This window comes from Bos taurus, chromosome 6, assembly GCF_002263795.3.
Source record: "Bos taurus isolate L1 Dominette 01449 registration number 42190680 breed Hereford chromosome 6, ARS-UCD2.0, whole genome shotgun sequence".
Classification (NCBI taxonomy): domain Eukaryota; kingdom Metazoa; phylum Chordata; class Mammalia; order Artiodactyla; family Bovidae; genus Bos; species Bos taurus.
The window spans coordinates 86974703-86993473 of record NC_037333.1 but is presented as its reverse complement, the minus strand read 5'-3'; the positions used below and the strand labels follow the sequence as shown (position 1 = coordinate 86993473).

General features: G+C 38.0%; 1 protein-coding gene across 3 annotated transcripts in view; it reads left to right on the top strand.

Moving 5' to 3' along the window:
* Positions 1–18771, top strand: part of GC (GC vitamin D binding protein) — a 55964-nt gene that overhangs the window by 13589 nt on the left and 23604 nt on the right. For all 3 annotated transcript variants that reach the window (XR_234992.4, XM_005208092.4, NM_001035380.2), the window contains 10 exon segments: positions 2534–2603; positions 3455–3587; positions 5609–5820; positions 8735–8867; positions 9176–9270; positions 10961–11087; positions 12757–12959; positions 13673–13802; positions 15711–15808; positions 17700–17832. Coding sequence is in view for 2 of the 3 variants with exons in the window: in XM_005208092.4 (XP_005208149.1) it covers positions 2534–2603; positions 3455–3587; positions 5609–5820; positions 8735–8867; positions 9176–9270; positions 10961–11087; positions 12757–12959; positions 13673–13802; positions 15711–15808; positions 17700–17832 (1334 nt within the window). In the remaining variant the exon portion in view is untranslated.

Below are 18771 nucleotides of genomic sequence, written 5' to 3'. Positions count from 1 at the left end.
TTACTCTGTGTACACCTGAAACTAACACATTCCAATTTAAAAACAAGAAGAATTTCTACCCTGTGTTACATATATTTATTCTTCCGTGGAGTTGAGGCAAGGCCATCTAGGTGGTAAAAGGCACACCAGTAGTTGCCATCATATCACCCAAGAAGGATTTCCCAATATTTAAATCCAGGAGGATGAGTTATTAAACATCAAAACAATTTATAATAGGAACTGGGCCACTTATATACTTATTTTTTTAAATATAGTATCAAAATATTGGGAAATTTCCTAGACTTACTTGAATGAATGATGAATCAGGGACAAATATTGACTGCCTTCCCTGTGTTCTCCTACTGTGTATGTAATAGGTATGTTGAAAACATACTGTGTATGTAATACGTATGTTGAAAACATGGGTCTCACCATCAACAAAGTACTCATTCCCTGTGGGAACAAGCTTTTCCCAACCATGTCGAGGGACTTGAAAGTAGGGCTTTTATTTTTCTGATCACACAAATAAGGTCTTATGGTCCTTTTGAACCTCAAAATAACCACCTTATAACAGTCATGGAAATTTCTGGTCAATCATCAAAAATTTGTAAATTCAAATGTGTTCCTTTTTATGGATGAGTAGTACTCCATGGTATATAGGTACCACAGCCTTATTCATTCATCTGTCAAGGAGTAGGAAAGGGTGAAAGGTGGGAGGGAGGTTCAAGAGGGAGGGGACACATGTATACCTATGGCTGATTCATGTTGACATATGGCAGAACCCAAACCAATATTGTAAAGCACTTATCCTTCAATTAAAAATAAATTTTTAAAAAAATTGTAAATTCATTTAAAGTGGGAAGTTTGATTCCCCCAGGTCATTTGTATTTCAGTCTTGTTGCCTTTAATGGCAAAGGGGATCATATACTTTCCTCTGCCTGTTCTCTTCTCCTTCATCCTACTCTCTAGGCTGCTTTTAGTTCCTCCAGGGCTAACACAAGGAAAAAAGAAGCCAGCAGGAAAGATAAGCAGCAGCAAATCTCACTCAGTGGGCAGCCTGGTGAGGTAGCGTTCCTTTCTCTGGTTACAGATGTTCAGAGTTAACACATTCTTTTTGTGGGTTCTTTGGAGATCTCTTTCCCCATCATCCCTGGTGATCACTCACATCATCGGGCAACTTAAGAGCTCCCTCTAGCCCTTTGATTTTCAAATTGTCTACATCTGCACAAGGGCATCCTACTCTTGGTAGCCTACTGCCTTCTACATAAATGTCTCCCCACTTCAAAGAAAAAGAGACAGATAGGATGATTCCAGGCCAGTTTTGCTCTCCTGCCCAATCAGCATCAGGTACACAGGCCACAGCAGAGTCTCCCACTCACAGCCCAACCTCTGTTGCCCCAGGCCACTTAACCAGACCTTCTAAATGTACAGTTTTCTCAAGGCTGAATCAGATACCTGACCATGCCATCGCATCTTCCAAGGATCACCTATCAAGGTCTGAATGTGTTCTTTGAAGCCTCTCTTACAATTCTTGAAGTGAAGAAAAGCACTCTCTTACCACTCTCCCGAACCCATCACATGGACTGACAACTTTCCCAAAAAATTATTTTGCCTAATTTCCAATTTTTCCCTCAGCTTACCCAGCCTTCTGTTAGAGAGTCTGGAGGTGTGAATGAAGCAAGAGTGGCAACACCAGGTCTCACACCCCTCCCTGAAAGGCCTGCATGCCTGTGCCCAGTGCTTCACTTTGTAATGTAGACATGCTCTCCATTTATTTTCTTCTTGGTTCATTTGAGCCCTTGGATGAATCTGAAGCAAAGAAAAGAGGGAGGGATAAAAAGCTTTCTTTTAACATTATCATAAAGCAGGCTGAATGCCGAAGAATTGATGCTTTTGAACCGTGGTGTTGAAGAAGACTCTTGAGAGTCCCTTGGACTGCAAGGAGATCCAACCAGTCCATTCTAAAGGAGATCAACCCTGAATATTCATTGGAAGGACTGATGTTGAAGCTGAAGCTCCAATACTTTGGTCACCTGATATGAAGAGCTGACTCATTAGAAAAGATCCTGATGCTGGAAAAGAATGAAGGCAGGAGGAGAAGGGCACGACAGAGGATGAGATGGTTGAATGGCATCATCAACCCAATGGACATGGGTTTGAGCAAGCTCCAGGAGATAGTGAAGGACAGGGAGGCTTGGCATGCTGCAGTCCAGTGGGTTGCAAAGGGTCATACATGACTGAGTGACCTAATATCAAAAAGAACACTTCCAATTTACTAGTTAGCATATATATTTTGATTCACCTACTTTAAGTACTATTTCATTCTTTTTCTTAACTTAATTGTCATTAAAGTTTATAGAATGCCATCAAATAGTATGTTATCAAATTCTGATCCATTGTGAGAAACAAGAAGGCACCCCCAAAATGAAGCTGCATAAAGATATTAAGAAAATGCTAGTTTCATATCAATGAATCATGTCCCTTTGTATATGCACATTTAATGGACCATTCATTTAAAGAGGAAAGATTCAATTTCTGTATTTCTGATTGTTAGGCCGAGATTATGAGAAAGATAAAGTCTGCAAGGACCTTGCCAGCCTGGGAAGAGATGACTTCACATCTTTGTAAGTATGATGTATTCATTCACTCTTCCTGGTTACCTGACCTAGAATGAAGCTCAGGGTGCTGCTAAGTCGCTTCAGTTGTGTCCGACTCTGTGCAACCCCATAGACGGCAGCCCACCAGGCTCCCCTGTCCCTGGGATTCTCCAGGCAAGAACACTGGAGTGGGTTGCCATTTCCTTCTCCAATGCATAAAAGTGAAAAGTAAAAGTGAAGTCGCTCAGTCGTGTCCGACTCTAGCGACCCCATGGACTGCAGCCTACCAGGCTCCTCCGTCCATGGGATTCTCTAGGCAAAAGTACTGGAGTGGGGTGCCATTGCCTTCTCCAAAGCTCAATGTGAGGTAACTTCAATTCAGCTTCAGGGGCTAAACTGAGCTCCACTGAGATTAAGAGGATAGAGTCCCAGGGTCAAAGTGGGCAGAGACGTTAGGCATATGGAGACCATCCAAAGATTCAAGCTGAACTACCCCTACCATGGTCTGAGAATTTGTTATAGGTTTACCAATGAGTTGAGAGCAAGCATAGTTTTCTAAGATGAATTAAAAGGCAGCAGTACATGCTAGGACTATGGCAAACAGCATAACAAGGGCAAGAACAGGTTCATTCAGAGAAGCTTGAGAGAGGAAAGAACATGAGGCTGGTTTGATGGAACCCCTCAACTCCATCTTCTACTGCTTTACAAGATGAGGTTTTGTTCTAAGTGAACCTATTTTTAAAGTCAATGTCCTATTTTTATTGGTCAAGAACGTGTGCAAAATTCCACTAAAAAGACAATGGAAGAGACTTCATATTAAAATATGCACAAACATGAAGACTTTTAAAAATTCTGAGTATGTTCATTTTTCTCCTCAGGTCAATGGTCCTATACAGCAGAAAATTTCCCAGTGGCACCTTTGAACAGATCAGCCATCTTGTGAATGAAGTTGTTTCCTTAACAGTAACCTGCTGTGCGGAAGGGGCCGATCCTGACTGCTATGACAACAGGGTAGGGATATGTGGTTGGCCTCATCTGTTGTGGCCCATAGAACAGAGTCAAGATAGGCCTTTACATCACATCTTGGGGAAATCTTAGACACCAACCCACCTACTCCAAGTTTAGGGGAAATATGAAACCTATTATCTCAGAACTAAAATTTATTCTAGTATAGTGATCAATTTTGCCCGTTGGTCCTACAAGTTTCAAATGAGAAAACTGGGGTGTAGTTCATGAACCTCCTGAAATAATTCCAACATTCTGTATATCTTAGAAGCCTACCAATATGCATACCTGTATCATGCCAAGACTGGTACCAGCTGCCCTGGAAAAACTTAGCATTGGTTTCAAACTAGTTTGAGGTTCAAAAATTGGCCTATATATACACACACACACTAAGTTCTGCATTTTCTCCATTAGAGTATATCTGCAGAAATTTAAAATGCTGAAATGACAGTTTTCAAAATATAGACAGTAGCTAAAAGAGGCGGGACTACATGTGTTTCTAGCAATTTACTGGTACTGTCATCAGGCCAAATAAAAATGGCATTTAACTGCATCTTGATAAATGCCTCTACAGGCAAATATCTCCCTATTCAAAGCCGTGGCAGTTAGCCAACAGAAACAATGTTCCAAAGACCTGATTAGAATATATTCTACACAGTGACTCTTACCCATTAATTGCTTTATCTGGCCCTTATCTACTTTCTAAGAATTTTAACATTTTCTCCCATAAACCACAAAAGTACATTATTTCAACCCTACCTTCTGCACTATGTTAAACAAGCAAGCTACAAATTGTAATCAAAACAGAGCACATTTTTATTTCCATTTTATTTTATATATTTGCTAACCCATCCATTGACCAAAGATGGGCTCCAATATTGTTAGAGACAGATCATAAGTACAGAAATGGCACTGATGTTTTTTGGATTACATCTTCCTTCTCCTGTTGTTCAAAGCAATTTTCTTCTATAAATATGTTACTTTCTTTGTAAACTTTTCTTATTTGGAAGAAAGTAATAAAGGAAAAATAGGGAAGTTGCCAGACAAAGAAATGGTGAAAGTTTCACTGTTTACTTCTGGTTTACAAAACTAATATCACATTGGTTTCCTTCACTGACAGGAAAGATCTTTAGAAGTTTTGTCCTAAAAAGATAACTTATAAAGTAAGTGTAAAGATGTCAAAGTCTTTTTCCCATGTAAATCCTCAAATAATTTTTTCCATGATGACTATTTCTATTCCATGCATCAAATTATTCCAGATATCAAATTTTTCCCAAAAAGAACAGTTCGTTGCTACAATTGTTTGGTGGTATTACCATGGGCTTAATCTGCCCACATGAATCAGTCTACCATTGTTGAGGCAGTAAATTAAGTTGTAGCACTGCTTCAGCTATGATACACAGGAAAATAAACTTTGGGGCTTTGGGAAAAAACAGAACCTCAGGCCTCATCTTTGACCTACTGAATCAGAATTTCTGTGTTATGCAGCCCAAGCAGTTCCAATTTTTATATAGTCTGTGATATGATGCAAAAGCAGGTTCAAGAACCACTGTGTTCAAGAACATAGATCAGTGTTGAAGACCAAGGCAGTCAAGAATTAAGAGTGTGTTCAAGTTACAAAGGGAAGGGAGGAAGGCAGAGAGAGGTAACCATTCTCAGCATAGTATTTAGAACAGAATGCAGATGGCAGATCATATCAGAATCAATGGAGTTTTTTAAAAGGACCTCCCTCATCTTCAGAGATGTTAATATCCCCATGGAGAAACACTAAACTAGAGGATCCAGCCTCTAAAGGCTGTAGTCACACACCATCCACTCATTAATGAAGGTTTTCTTTAGGTCCTACTCTGAGTCTTAACATAAGACTCTGTACTTGCCTGAAACTAGAATTATGCAACTTGTCATAGACAACTTTGTTTCCAATGAGAGTTTTCAAATTTAGAGCTAAGATACTATACCAGGTGGAGAACTAAAGGCCAAAAAATTGTATGTATGTGAGTTTACTTGTTTTTCTTTTCTCATCCTAGACTTCAGCATTGTCTGACAAGTCCTGTGAAAGCAACTCTCCATTCCCAGTGCACCCTGGAACTCCTGAGTGCTGCACCCATGAGGGCCTTGAAAAGAAGCTCTGTATGGCTGCCCTGAAGCACCAGCCACAAGAATTTCCAACTTACGTAGAGCCAACAAATGACGAGATCTGTGAGGCATTCAGGAAAGATCCCAAGGACTTTGCTGATCGGTAAGCAGCTTTCATCACATGTAAAACTTCAGGGTACAAAATAACAAACATGTTTAAGCTAACCCCCTACTGTGTACAGACACCTTTTATACCATACCACAACCCAGACAATTTCCAATAACAGAAAATTGGCTGTAACCCAAGACAGCCCATCTTTGTCAGTGCTGATTATTATAAATGCCTTTTCTCAGATGAAGATGAAAGCAACTTTCCCAAACCCCCACCTTCTGTCATCCTAGTTCTAGTATCTGAAGCAGAATCACCTGGAATGCCCCCATCCTTGTGACATTTTCAAATATTTAACAGCAGCTATTGTGATTACTCTTATGTTAGGGATCTTTGCATACTCCATCCGATAGGATTTTATTGCTGTGCAAAAGAGCATAGGACCTCCCTGGTGGCTCAGAGGGTAAAGCATCTGCCTGCAATGCGGGAGACTCTGGGTTCAATTCCTGGGTTGGGAAGATTCCCTGGAGAAGGAAATGGCAACCCACTCCAGTACTGTTGCCTGGAGAATCCCATGGATGGAGGAGCCTGGTGGGCTACAGTCCACGGGGTCGCGAAGAGTCCGACACGACTGAGCGACTTCACTTTCACTTTTGTTTTCAGAGCATAAGAAATAAATAGCTTTTTCTCATTCCTACAGTACATCCCCAGAAACAGCTGTGAACAAGACACATATTGCAAAGCAAACATATTACATTTCTTTTTTTCATTGTTTAATATTCTCGAGAAGGTTATATGTTGATTCTTTAGACTTAGAAGACCATATAAATGAAAATTGAAAATATTTATTTGTAATAATAGAATACACACACACACACACGCATGCACACACACAGAGAAGTCAAAAGAAATGTCATTAAAACTGGCTTTAGAAATAAGTCAAGGTGATAATTTTATAAAAATTGGTTGGTTTGCCGATACCTGTAAATTGTCAGAGAAGATTTTGCCCAGGATTTCAGAGTCTTTTTAGACCCTTAGGGGCTTATACTCCTAAAAATGAATTTCAACAAATCAACAAGCCAATACATAACAATTGTCTAAACTCAACAGATAATGAAAGGTAATTGCATTACATTCATTTTAGTTTGTTTCATTAACGTTAATAAGCAGCCACCCCAGGCCATGCATATGGTAGAAGCTAAATGAACAAAGGGACAAATGACCTCTCTCAAGTAATCTACGTGGAAATTTGGGAAAGATTTTTTTAATGAAAATATTGATTAAAAGTGACTAGTATATAGTGCCACAGGAACCTCCTTCCAGCTCCAGTTCTGCTGGAGACGCAGCCCAGAGACTACATTGCCTTATAGCGAGCTTCTGAGCGGGTTGTCCGGCCCTGCCTTACTGCAGTGGCGCTGCCCGCGCGTTCCAAAGCAGAGTGCTGCAGCTACTGTCCCAGCCTTGGTGTTTGGTGAACACAAGCCCAAGCGTGCCTGGAGTGTGCAACTTCTCGCCGAGACTGGCGAGTCCCGGGCGTGAACCACGCTGAGGGAGGGAGAGTGGAAGCCTCTGGGGTGGAGAAGAGCAGCAAGAAGAAGACCAAAAAGAAACTTGCTACTGGAGAGGAAGCCAAATTGTTGGCAAGTTTCATGGGTGTCATGAATAACATGCGGAAAACAGACAATACTGTGTGATGTGATCCTTACGGTCCAGGAAAGAAAGATACCTGCTCATCGTGTTGTCTTGCTGCAGCCATTCATTTTTTTTAACCTAAAGTTCACAACTAACATGCTTGAATCAAAGTCCTTTCAAGTGGAACTCAAAGATGCCAAACCTGACATTACTGAACAACTTGTGGAATTCACTTATACCGCTAGAATTTCTGAGAATAGCAACGATGTTCAGTCCTTGTTAGATGCAGCAAACCAGTACCAGATTGAACCTGTGAAGCAAATGTGTGTTGATTTTTTGAAAAAACAAATTGATGCTTCAAACCGTCTTGGCATAACTGTATTAGCAGAGTGTCTAGACTGTCCTGAATGGAAAGCAACTGCAGATGACTTTATTCATCAGCATTTTACTGATGTTTCTAAAACTGATGAATTTCTACAACTTGTCAAGCAAGTTACACATCTCCTCAACCAGGACCCTCTGTCAGAGCAGAGGGTCAGTTTTATGTGCTGCTGTCAGATGGTTGAAATATGATGAACCTAACCGCCAACCTTTTATGGTTGACATCCTTGCTAAAGTCAGGTTTCCTCTTATATCAAAGAATTTCTTAAGTAAAACAGTACAAGCTGAACCACTTATTCAAGACAATCCCGAATGTCTTAAGATGGTGATAAGTAAATTGCCTTAATATCCATTTATAAACTGATCATGTAGCCAGTTTCTCATGAACTTAAAACCCTTCAGAATGGATCAGACTGGGCAGCCAGGGAGAAATACTTGAGACTTGGCCCTTCTGGATAGTTAATCCGTTGGTGTTCTCAACTGTCTATCTGGAAGGAATTTAGCCTCATCCCTTATTTTATAGGAACATGTGTGACAGAAGGTAAAAAACTAGACTTTGTCTCATTTCATGTACAGTAACTTTCAGTTTATGTGTTTTGTTTCCTTTTTAAAATTCAAGTAGTGTACCATGACCACATTTTCTTTCTTGAAGAAAAAAGTTGGTTTGTTGTACCTGGAGCACATTTTTTGCCATATCCTTTTTTCATTTACTTAATTTTTCTTGACTCGCAGACTTGAGTTCGAACCAGTCTGTAAAATATCACTTAATAAAAATCATACAATTAAAAAAAAAGTGACTAGTATTATAACCCCTGCTCTATATCCCGGGTGCTTTTTTAGATATTAAAACTATAAAGTAACATGCATCCTTTTTTTTCCCCCATCAAAACACTTCTGAAAAAGTGAGTTGTTTCCCACAAATATTTTCATTAATCCTACTATTTTTCCCCTACAGATTTATGTATGAATATTCCATTAATTATGGACAAGCTCCTCTGACACTTTTAGTCGGTTACACCAAGAGTTATCTCTCTATGGTAGGGTCCTGCTGTACTTCACCAAACCCAACAGTATGCTTTTTGAAAGAGGTAGGTGTCATTTCATCACAGCTATATATTCATCATTAGCTATGTACTTTTTTCTTCTATTAATGCCATTCCTTTTAAATAATGTTAGATTCAGATTCTGGAATCTGAAAATATTTTTTAAATGCCTCTTTTTTATTTTGTTAATGGAAAAACACACATAAGCAACTCTGGGGGAAATGTTCCTTTGGTCAGAATTCAGTTTTCTAGTCATTAAAAGGAGTCAGAATGTCCCTTTTTTCTGCTACTTTTGCACACTGCTTTCAATGTATCCTGACCATCTAATGAAATATTTCTCATTTATTTTCTAGAGACTTCAGCTTAAACATTTTTCACTTCTCACCATTATGACAAACAGAATCTGCTCACAATACGCTGCTTATGGGAAGGAGAAGTCAAGGCTCAGGTAAAAATTAAGCACAATCAGTATGTGTAGCTATTTCTGTGCTATCAATCTGTATTAGGATTCTCTAAAAAAATGTTTGCAATAGAAAATACAAACTATAGTGTTATGTTCCTACAATCCTCAAAAATAGTGCTCAGCTACTTTTTATTTTCTCTACACAGAACATGAACCAAAGGAACAAGACTATTATAAAACCTAATTTGCTTTTAATCAACATTTTCCATATACTCATCATAAGACTGGTAGACCACTAGAAATTATTTCCTCAATATTCATAATGCTGTATATTGCAAACACACAAGCAAAAACAATCATTTTCTTATTCACCACCCATTACTTGCTTTGCCCATTTTTTCCTTGGGAAGAAAACTTCCTGAATTCTTTTTATATATCTCTTAAGCTCCTTGAATTTATTTTAATTCTTTACTTTGTTCTAACCTTCACTTTGATTTTTGTATGGCTTTGTTAATGTCACACTTTAATTTTGACAGTTTCTATGTTTACAATTCTCTCATAGCTTATCAGACATCTATATTTGCCAGCTTTATATCTTTAGTATTTACAGTCTCTTTAATTTTTCTTACTCTGATTCACAAATTCTTTCCTCTAATGATAATGCAATAATTCATGCTGGCACCAGATCTTAAGTTTCCCCCAAAGGCCATAGAAGCTACTTTCATGAATTCTTTAAAGATAATCTTCCATTAGAACTACTGAAAAACTAAATTGTGTTTTCTCTTGAAATTCCCTTTAGTTTTTCTTTTGCATTAAGAGTATTAGGTGTGTAGAGCACAGTAATTCATAGTATAAAACATCCTATAAAGATGTACATACATAAATGGCTTTATATATCTTAAATATATACCATAAATAATATATAAGATATAATTCATATATCATAAACTTATACTTGCATTAGTGTGTAGAAATTTACTCTGAAGAGCTGAGTGTGAACAAAAGTTTAGCTAAAAATATTGCCGCCACTTTTTTTAAATAGGAAAAACATTTCCTAATATGCCTAGAATACAGCATGTTTAAATCAATTATAATATATCCATATGAGAGAATGCCATACAGTTAGAATTATATTTCAAAAGAATATTTAATGAAAACAAAACATCACTATTCCTTTTATCTGTAGTTTCTAAGTAAATTTATGAACAATTCTAAAGACTAGGAGGGGCCACAAAACACAACATTGGCCCTATGAATAGATGTTAGACATTTCTTTATTACCATTTTAGGTCTAACATTTTAATTTGTAAAATGCATTTATCTGGCTGTGTTTATTGGCCAGCTCTTAGTTGTGGTATGCAGCATCTTTTCATTGAGGCATGAAGCTCCCTGACCACAGATTGAACCCAGAACCACTGGGAGCACAGAGTCTTAGCCATTGGACCCCTAGGGATGTCCCTAGATCTAACATTTTAAAGGCTTGCTTCAGCTACAAAAATCTGGCCAGAAGAGAAGCTCTTTATCAGTACTGAAAACATGAAGAGATTCATTGGGAATGGCTGAATTTTCAATAGTGACTTTTGCACAAAGGATCTGCTACATGACAGATATGCTCTATGCAAATGTTGAGGACAAAGAAGTAAAACTTGGATATTATTCCTCCAGACCATGTTCATAAATAAACCAAGAAAACTGAGAATATAGGTAAACTAATCATTCATTTTTAACTGTTCAGCCATCTCATCAAATTTGCCCAGAAAGTGCCTACTGCACATCTGGAAGATGTTCTGCCACTTGCTGAAGATATTACAACAATCCTCTCCAAGTGCTGTGACTCTGTCTCTGAGGACTGCATCAAGGAGGTAAGAAAATGTTCATCGTCGTAGACCACTTACTGAATGGCCAGCACTCTCCTAAGCTGCTTTCTACATGCATCATCTCAGTGACTTCTCCTATGTATCCTATGAAATTTAAATACACTGTTAACTCAATTGTACAGATGAGGAAACAAGATTATCAAGGATTAATAAACTGAAGTCCTACAACTAGTAAGTGGCAAAGTCCACACAAAGCCAAGATTCTGATTCCGAAGACCTTACTCTACCTACAGAGCCCAGAGCATATCCACTAGCCATAGATGGTTACATTTAAACTAAACTTCAGTTCTTTGAAAACACTAGCCTCATTTCAAGTGCTCAGTATTGGACAATACAGATAGAGAATATTTCATCATCACCTGTTATATCATTCACCTGTTTTATTAGACAACACTGAACTCATTATTAAAAGCTTCTAATGTTTTGTTATACTTGTTAAAATTTAATAGCCATCCAACTTTTTCACCATTTTTCATTTATATCATCCATTCAAGTACATACAAATTTGTACTGTTACTTTAGATAGAAGTCACTCCATGTCTGTGACCTCTTTAGAAACAGATACTTTGACATCTGGTCTTTCTTTAAGGATACATCTCAGTGATAGGTGTTTCTCTATAACCTGACTTATAATGGCTAAGTGGGACTTTATATATGTACTGTATATACTACATTTAGCTACCTGGTGGTGGTGGTTTAGTCGCTAAGTCATGTCCGACTCTTGAGACCCCATGGACTGTAGCTCGCCAGGCTTCCTCTGTCCGTGGGATTTTCCAGGGAAGAATACTGATGTGGGTTGCCATTTCCTTCTCCAGAGACATTTAGCTACCTAGATATACCATGTTTTAAACTAGTTCCCTTTTATCGGATTTAGGTTGTTTCAGTTTAACATGGTAAGCAGTGCTGCCCTTAATCGTTTTTAGCTAAATCTTCCCTTCATTCATTATTATGATCTGAGAGTAAATTCTTGGAAATCATACTGTTATACTTCATGGCTTTTAGTACATACTGACAAGGGCTTCCCTACTGGCTCAGTGGTAAAGAATCTGCCTGCCAGTGCAGGAGGTGTGGGTTCGATCTGTGGTTGGGAAGATCCCCTGGAGGAGAAAATGGCAACCTACTCCAGTCTTCTTCCCTGAAAAATCCCATGGACAGAAGAATCAGGCAGGCTACAGTCCATAGGGTCACAAAAGAGTCAGACACAGCGATTGAACAACAATAACATACTGACAAACTGCACTTCACGAATAGTCTACCACTGTACCTTGTAAGAGGAGAAGGCAATGGCACCCCACTCCAGTACTCTTGCCTGGAAAATCCCATAGACGGAGGAGCCTGGTAGGCTGCAGTCCATGGGGTCGCTAGGAGTCAGACATGACTGAGCAACTTCACTTTCACTTTTCACTTTCATGCACTAGAGAAGGAAATGGCAACCCACTCCAGTGTTCTTGCCTGGAGAATCCCAGGGATGGGGGAGCCTGGTGGGCTGCCATCTCTGAGGTCGCACAGAGTCGGACACGACTGAAGCGACTTAGCAGCAGCAGCAGCAGCAGTACCTTGTAAGAGCATTCATGCTGACTTTTTTAAGCTTTCCTTATTTTTAATGAGACTAACTAGAAACTAACAATGCACAAACTCACAATTTCTCTTGTAGCTTCCTGAATATGCAGTAAAACTCTGTGACAACTTATCCACTAAAAATTCGAAATTTAAGGACTGTTGTCAAGAAAAAACACCCATGGAGATATTTGTGTGCGCTTACTTCATGCCAGCTTCCCCAAACCCTGAATTGCCAGATGTCAAGTTGCCCATGAACAAAGATGTGTGTGATGAAGGAAACACCAAGGTCCTGGATCAGTAAGTAGGGTTGATTTAATTTGACAATATTGACTTTCACTAGCATTAAGTGACAAAAGAAATTAAAACTCAAAGAGATGGTAAGCCTTTATCTGTTTTCCTCCCACTAAGAATTGAGATACACCGTGGGCTACATACACTGAGTTGCATATGCTACAAGTATGTGCATACTTAAGGCCTCAAAATATCTCAGTTTGAATTAACAGGCCCCCAAAATCAATTACTCGTATTAGAGATTAGAATTTAGACTGAACTTGAACTGAAACTCTAATTTACATTTGTCTAAATACTCATCAGTTTTACAAATACATAAATATTGGGATGAGACAATGGAAGCGTTTACACAAATTACTTAAGAAAAGCTACTTAAGGTACCCACTTGATGCATTATATTGGATTTATTGTATTATCTTTGCACAAATGCAGTTCCATATATATTTGAAGTATTGATAGATCTGTTAATGCATAAATTTATAAACAAATATATATTTGGTACATATAGAATTTTAATTTAACTAGTCACAATAGCTTCAAAGCAACTATCAATAACTTGTATTTCAATGAGAATTTTAACTTAAAACGTGTTGGAGTCATTTTTAGTTCAATCTTTTATTTTTAATTAAGCCAGGTAATAGATACTAAATTTCAGAACATGACGTGTATACGCAAATCTACCCATGTTAGAGTGTTATCTCCTTTCTCTCTTCTGCCAGGTATATATTTGAACTAAGCAGGAAGACTCGGATTCCAGAAGTATTCCTCACTAAAATACTTGAGTCAACCCTGAAAAGCCTTGATGAATGCTGCCACTCTGAATCTTCTACTGCCTGTTTAAATGCAAAGGTACAATTTTCTATATTTATGTTGGTATAGCTCAAGGGTTAACAAAGCAAGTCTGGCCTGGTGCCTGTGATCTAAAAGTAGTCTTACACTTTTAAATGGTTTAAAAATAGTATTTCATTATACATGAAAATTACATAAAACTCCAACTTCAGTGTTCATAAGGTTTCATCATAAGACAGTCCTGCTCATTATTTATAGTTGCTTTTGTGCCATGTTGGCAGTTGATTAGTTACAGCAGAGACTGTATGACACTTACACAGCTTGAAATGTTTACAATCTGGCCTTATGTAGAAAATGTTATAAAATATCCAATGTAGATAATAGACACATAATTTTTTAATTAATTAATTTATTTTAATCGGAGGCTAATTACTTTACAATATTGTAGTGGTTTTTGCCACACATCGACATGAATCAGTCATGGGCGTACATGTGTTCCTCATCCAGAAGCCCCCTTCCACCTCCCTCCTCATCCCAACCCTCAGGGTCATCCCAGTGCACCATCCCTGAGCACCCTGTCGCATGCATCGAACCTGGACCAGCGATCCACTTCACATATGATAATATACACGTTTCAACACTACCTTCTCAAATCATCCCACCCTCGCCTTCTCCCACAGAGTCCAAAACACTGTTCTTTACAACTGTGTCTCTTACTGTCTCTTGTATAGGGTCATCGTTACCATCTTTCTAAATTCCATATATATGCGTTAATATACTATAGTGGTGTTTTTCTTTCTAACTTACTTTACTCTGTATGATAGGCTCCAGTTTCATCCACCTCATTAGGACTGATTCAAATGCATTCCTTTTAATGGCTGAGTAATATTCCATCGTGTGTGTATATGTACCACAGCTTTTTTATCCATTCATCTGCCAATGGACATCTAGTTTGCTTCCATGTCCTGGCTGTTGTAAACAGTGCTGCAATGAACATTGGGGTACACGTGTCTCTTTCACTTCTGGTTTCCTCAGTGTGTATGCCCAGCAGTGGGATTGCTGGGTCGTATGGCAGTTCTATTTCCAGTTTTTCAAGGAATCTCCACACTGTTCTCCATAATGGCTATACTCGTTTGCATTCCCACCAACAGCGTAAGAGGGTTCCCTTTTCTCTACACCCTCTCCAGCATTTAGACTGGAGAGGGTGTAGAGACTTTTGTTTGTAGACTTTTTGATAGCATCCATTCTGACTGACATGAAGTGGTACCTCACTGTGGTTTTGATTTGCATTTCTTTGATAATGAGTGATGTTGAGCATCTTTTCATGTTTTTGTTATCCGTCTGTATGTCTTCTTTGGAGAAATGTCTGTTTAGTTCTTTGGCCCATTTTTTGATTGGGTCGTTTATTTTTCTGGAATTGAGCTGCAGGAGTTGCTTGTATATTTTTGAGATTAATTCTTTGTCAATTCCTTCATTTGCTATTATTTTCTCCCATTCTGAAGGCTGTCTTTTCACCTTGCTAATAGTTTCCTTCGTTGTGCAAAAGCTTTTAAGTTTAATTAAGTCCCGTTTGTTTATTTTTGCCTTTATTTCCATTACTCTGGGAGGTGGGTCATAGAGGATCCTGCTATGATTTATGTCAGAGAGTGTTTTGCCTATGTTTTCCTCTAGGAGTTTTACAGTTTCTGATCTTACGTTTAGATCTTTAATCCATTTTGAGTTTATTTATGTGTATGGTGTTAGAAAGTGTTCTAGTTTCATTCTTTTACAAGTAGTTGACCAGTTTTCCCAGCACCACTTATTAGAGATTGTCTCTTCTCCTTTGTATATTCTTGCCTCCTTTGTCAAAGATAAGGTGTCCATAGGTTAGACACTCATATTGATACATTGCCTGGAATTCTGATTTAACATCTCTCTGAAGAGCGTTTCAAGACAAGTAATTGTTATGTAATCATTATTTTCTTACAGGGCCCTCAATTGACAAGGGAATTATCATCTTTCATTCAAAAAGGACAAGAACTATGTGCTGATTATTCAGAAAACACATTTACTGAGTACAAGAAAAAGTAAGGGTCTCGTTCTGGCTGATTCCTTCAAATTTATTAATAGCCTGGTATTGTGATTTGAAGCAGGATTGAAGACTTCAGATGTGTTAAGTGAGCAGTTAAAAGAGGAGATGCAATTTAAGCGTTGTAAAGAATAGTCAATCTGATACCTATATAAGAAAAAACAGTTCTTTTCTGGGGAGATGTCATGTATATCAGATGAGAGGTCAGTTAGAACACAGTCACAGAAACATAAATTCCAAGATCCACAGGGACATGATTTAAAAAATATATAATTAACTCATATCAACACTCTTACCAAAAAGTTATCTGTAGTTGTTGCTATACATAACTGAGAAACTAAAACTGCTGAAAAATATTAGCTAAATTCATGGCATATTGTCTGATAAGACAACCCAAACTTTCAATCAAGAACAGTGTCATCCATTACCAGTATATATTCTCTATAAACTGGAAATAGAAATGTTAATCAATAAGGTACAATAGCCATTTTTCTCAAGTTAAAGAAGGAAGCATGTCTTTATAAATAGGTGTTAATACTAAAATAACAGGTCATAACAAAAGTTTTACTGGCTTCCTAGAAAATATCTCTGTGAGATCATGTCATTCTCAATTTCATTAAGCAAATTTCTTAGATCTATTTCAAACCATCAACAACACAGCCCTCAAATAAGCACAAATACAACCTCACAAAAAAAACTTTTAAAGAATCCCAAAAGGAGGAAACCTTCAGTGACCCCTATGAAGACCTTAACAAAGTCTAAAAGAAAAATAAATGTGAAAGCCTTAAGTTCAAAATGGTTGTTTCCCATTTATCAGGAGATTATATAATTAATAAATTATGGAAGTGGCATAGAATATTATGGATAATACAAAATTAAGTTCCCTGCCAACAGTTTTGTTTTGAACTCTAGGGTTACATGGGATAATTCTGTGATAATTTATATAATCTCAGTTCATTAAAAGTGTTAATGCAGTGGAATTGATATTTGGGATTTTGAAAGTAGAGAAGATTGAAGCTATTGAATCTAGGTTTTTAAAATCCCACAGACCCTCTTTTTCTCCCTATCCTCTGAGTTGCATCTAGTCTGACTTCCTTTCCCTCCCAGCCGGGACCTACTATTTTCAATAACTCTTTAATAAGTAAGCTAATCCCCCTCACCCGTCTGTCCTTTCCCAGCATCCATTATACTAATCCCAACTCTAGATAAACTTGGGTCTCCATTATGTCCCAATGCCCACTACTGGGCTGGCAAGTATCAATATTTCTTGGAAAAGTCATAAACCAGGCTGAGTTATCCATTATGAGAAGAGAGAGTTAATTTAAACTGGGAGGGACCATTCAAACCAGGAGGGAATCAACAAAGTCAGATCCTAGCACCATCTTAAATGGAGATGGAGAGTTCATAAAAAGCAGGGCTTAAAAAACACAAAGCCCTTGTTGTGTCTTCCAGCATAGCTAGTTGAGTAGTAGGCAAACAGAAGAGATTATATATGAGAGAAAGTTCATTAAGGTGACAAAGTCCTATAAGGGAAGTACTCTTTGAGGAGTTTGAAATCTAGAATTGGAGAGAAGATGAAAGATTAGGGAGCAGAGAGGAGGAGGTCATCCATGTGATTGATGTAACTGAGTGAATGAAAGGGGAATAATAGGAATTCAAACTCAGCAGCAGGTTGTATGTTTACTGTCATGATCTAAAAAGACAGATTTCACTTCCTATTCTTCAACTGAGGCATCAAAAATCATTCCACAGATACTGAGTTTTCTTAAGGGTCACTATTTTCCTTTTTTGTTGTTGCTGTTGCAAAAGATCTGAAGTGGCTACCATTTTGCACTGGACATGATTATAGAGTGCATCTATTACAACTTTACATAAAATTGGCCTTTCAGACTGGCAGAGCGACTAAGAGGAAAATTTCCTGATGCCACGGAGACGGATCTCCAAGAGCTGGTTGCCAAGCGCTCAGACTTTGCCTCCAAGTGTTGTTCTGTAAACTCACCTCCTCTCTACTGCAATTCAGAGGTAAGAAAATTTACTGTTCTACTTATCACTGCATAGTATGAAGAACCTGTATGGTCAGAATTGCTCATTGGTTACTGATTGCCTGTCCTACTCATGGGAAATGTCTTGTTGGTCTTTTCAGATGCAGGTATCCTATTTGTTCATATCCTCCATTTGACTCTTTATTTTCCAGCAGTCATTTCAGAATGCTATATTAGAATAGTCAAAAAAGATAAGGAGGTCATTTCATTTCACTTTATGGCTAATTCGGAAGTAGTAATGCCAATTCCAAGGATTTTGATGTCTCATCTGTTATATTTCTGGAATATAGAGGCAGGGTTAAGAACAGCTCTATGCCATGCTAAAACAGATTCTTCCTTGGCTCACCTTTCTAAAGTTCATGATATTAAGTTGTATTCCTTTTGACTGGATTACACTATTGTTTATTTTGTAGTCTATTGGGAAGGAAATACTTATGGCCCATTTTGGACCCATCATTTCTGCATCTATACATAAAAATAATTTTACTATAGTGTTAAAGTTAATACTACTTATGCCAGGGATTTCAGGTCAATTAGAAGTCTTTTTCTATAAATTAAAGGATTTTTTAAGAATTTATAAGAATCTTTATGCAATTAAACCATGAAAGCAACAAAGCCTGATTTAATTTTATGGATCAAGAAGATCCCCTGGAGAAGGGAATGGCTACCCACTCCAGTATTCTTGCCTGGAGAATTCTATGGACAGAGGAGCCTGGCAAGTTACAGTCCATGGGGTGGCAGAGTCAGAGACAACTGAGTGACTAACACTTTCACTTCATTTTTCTATTATTATTCTAGTAGAGCACATCTGAAGATACCTAAGAACTTAATAAGAAATGAAATGTTTATATGAAGAAAACTATAAAGGTCATTTAGTGTAATTTTTCATTCAGTTCATCCCTGCCAGAGGTCATTCGGC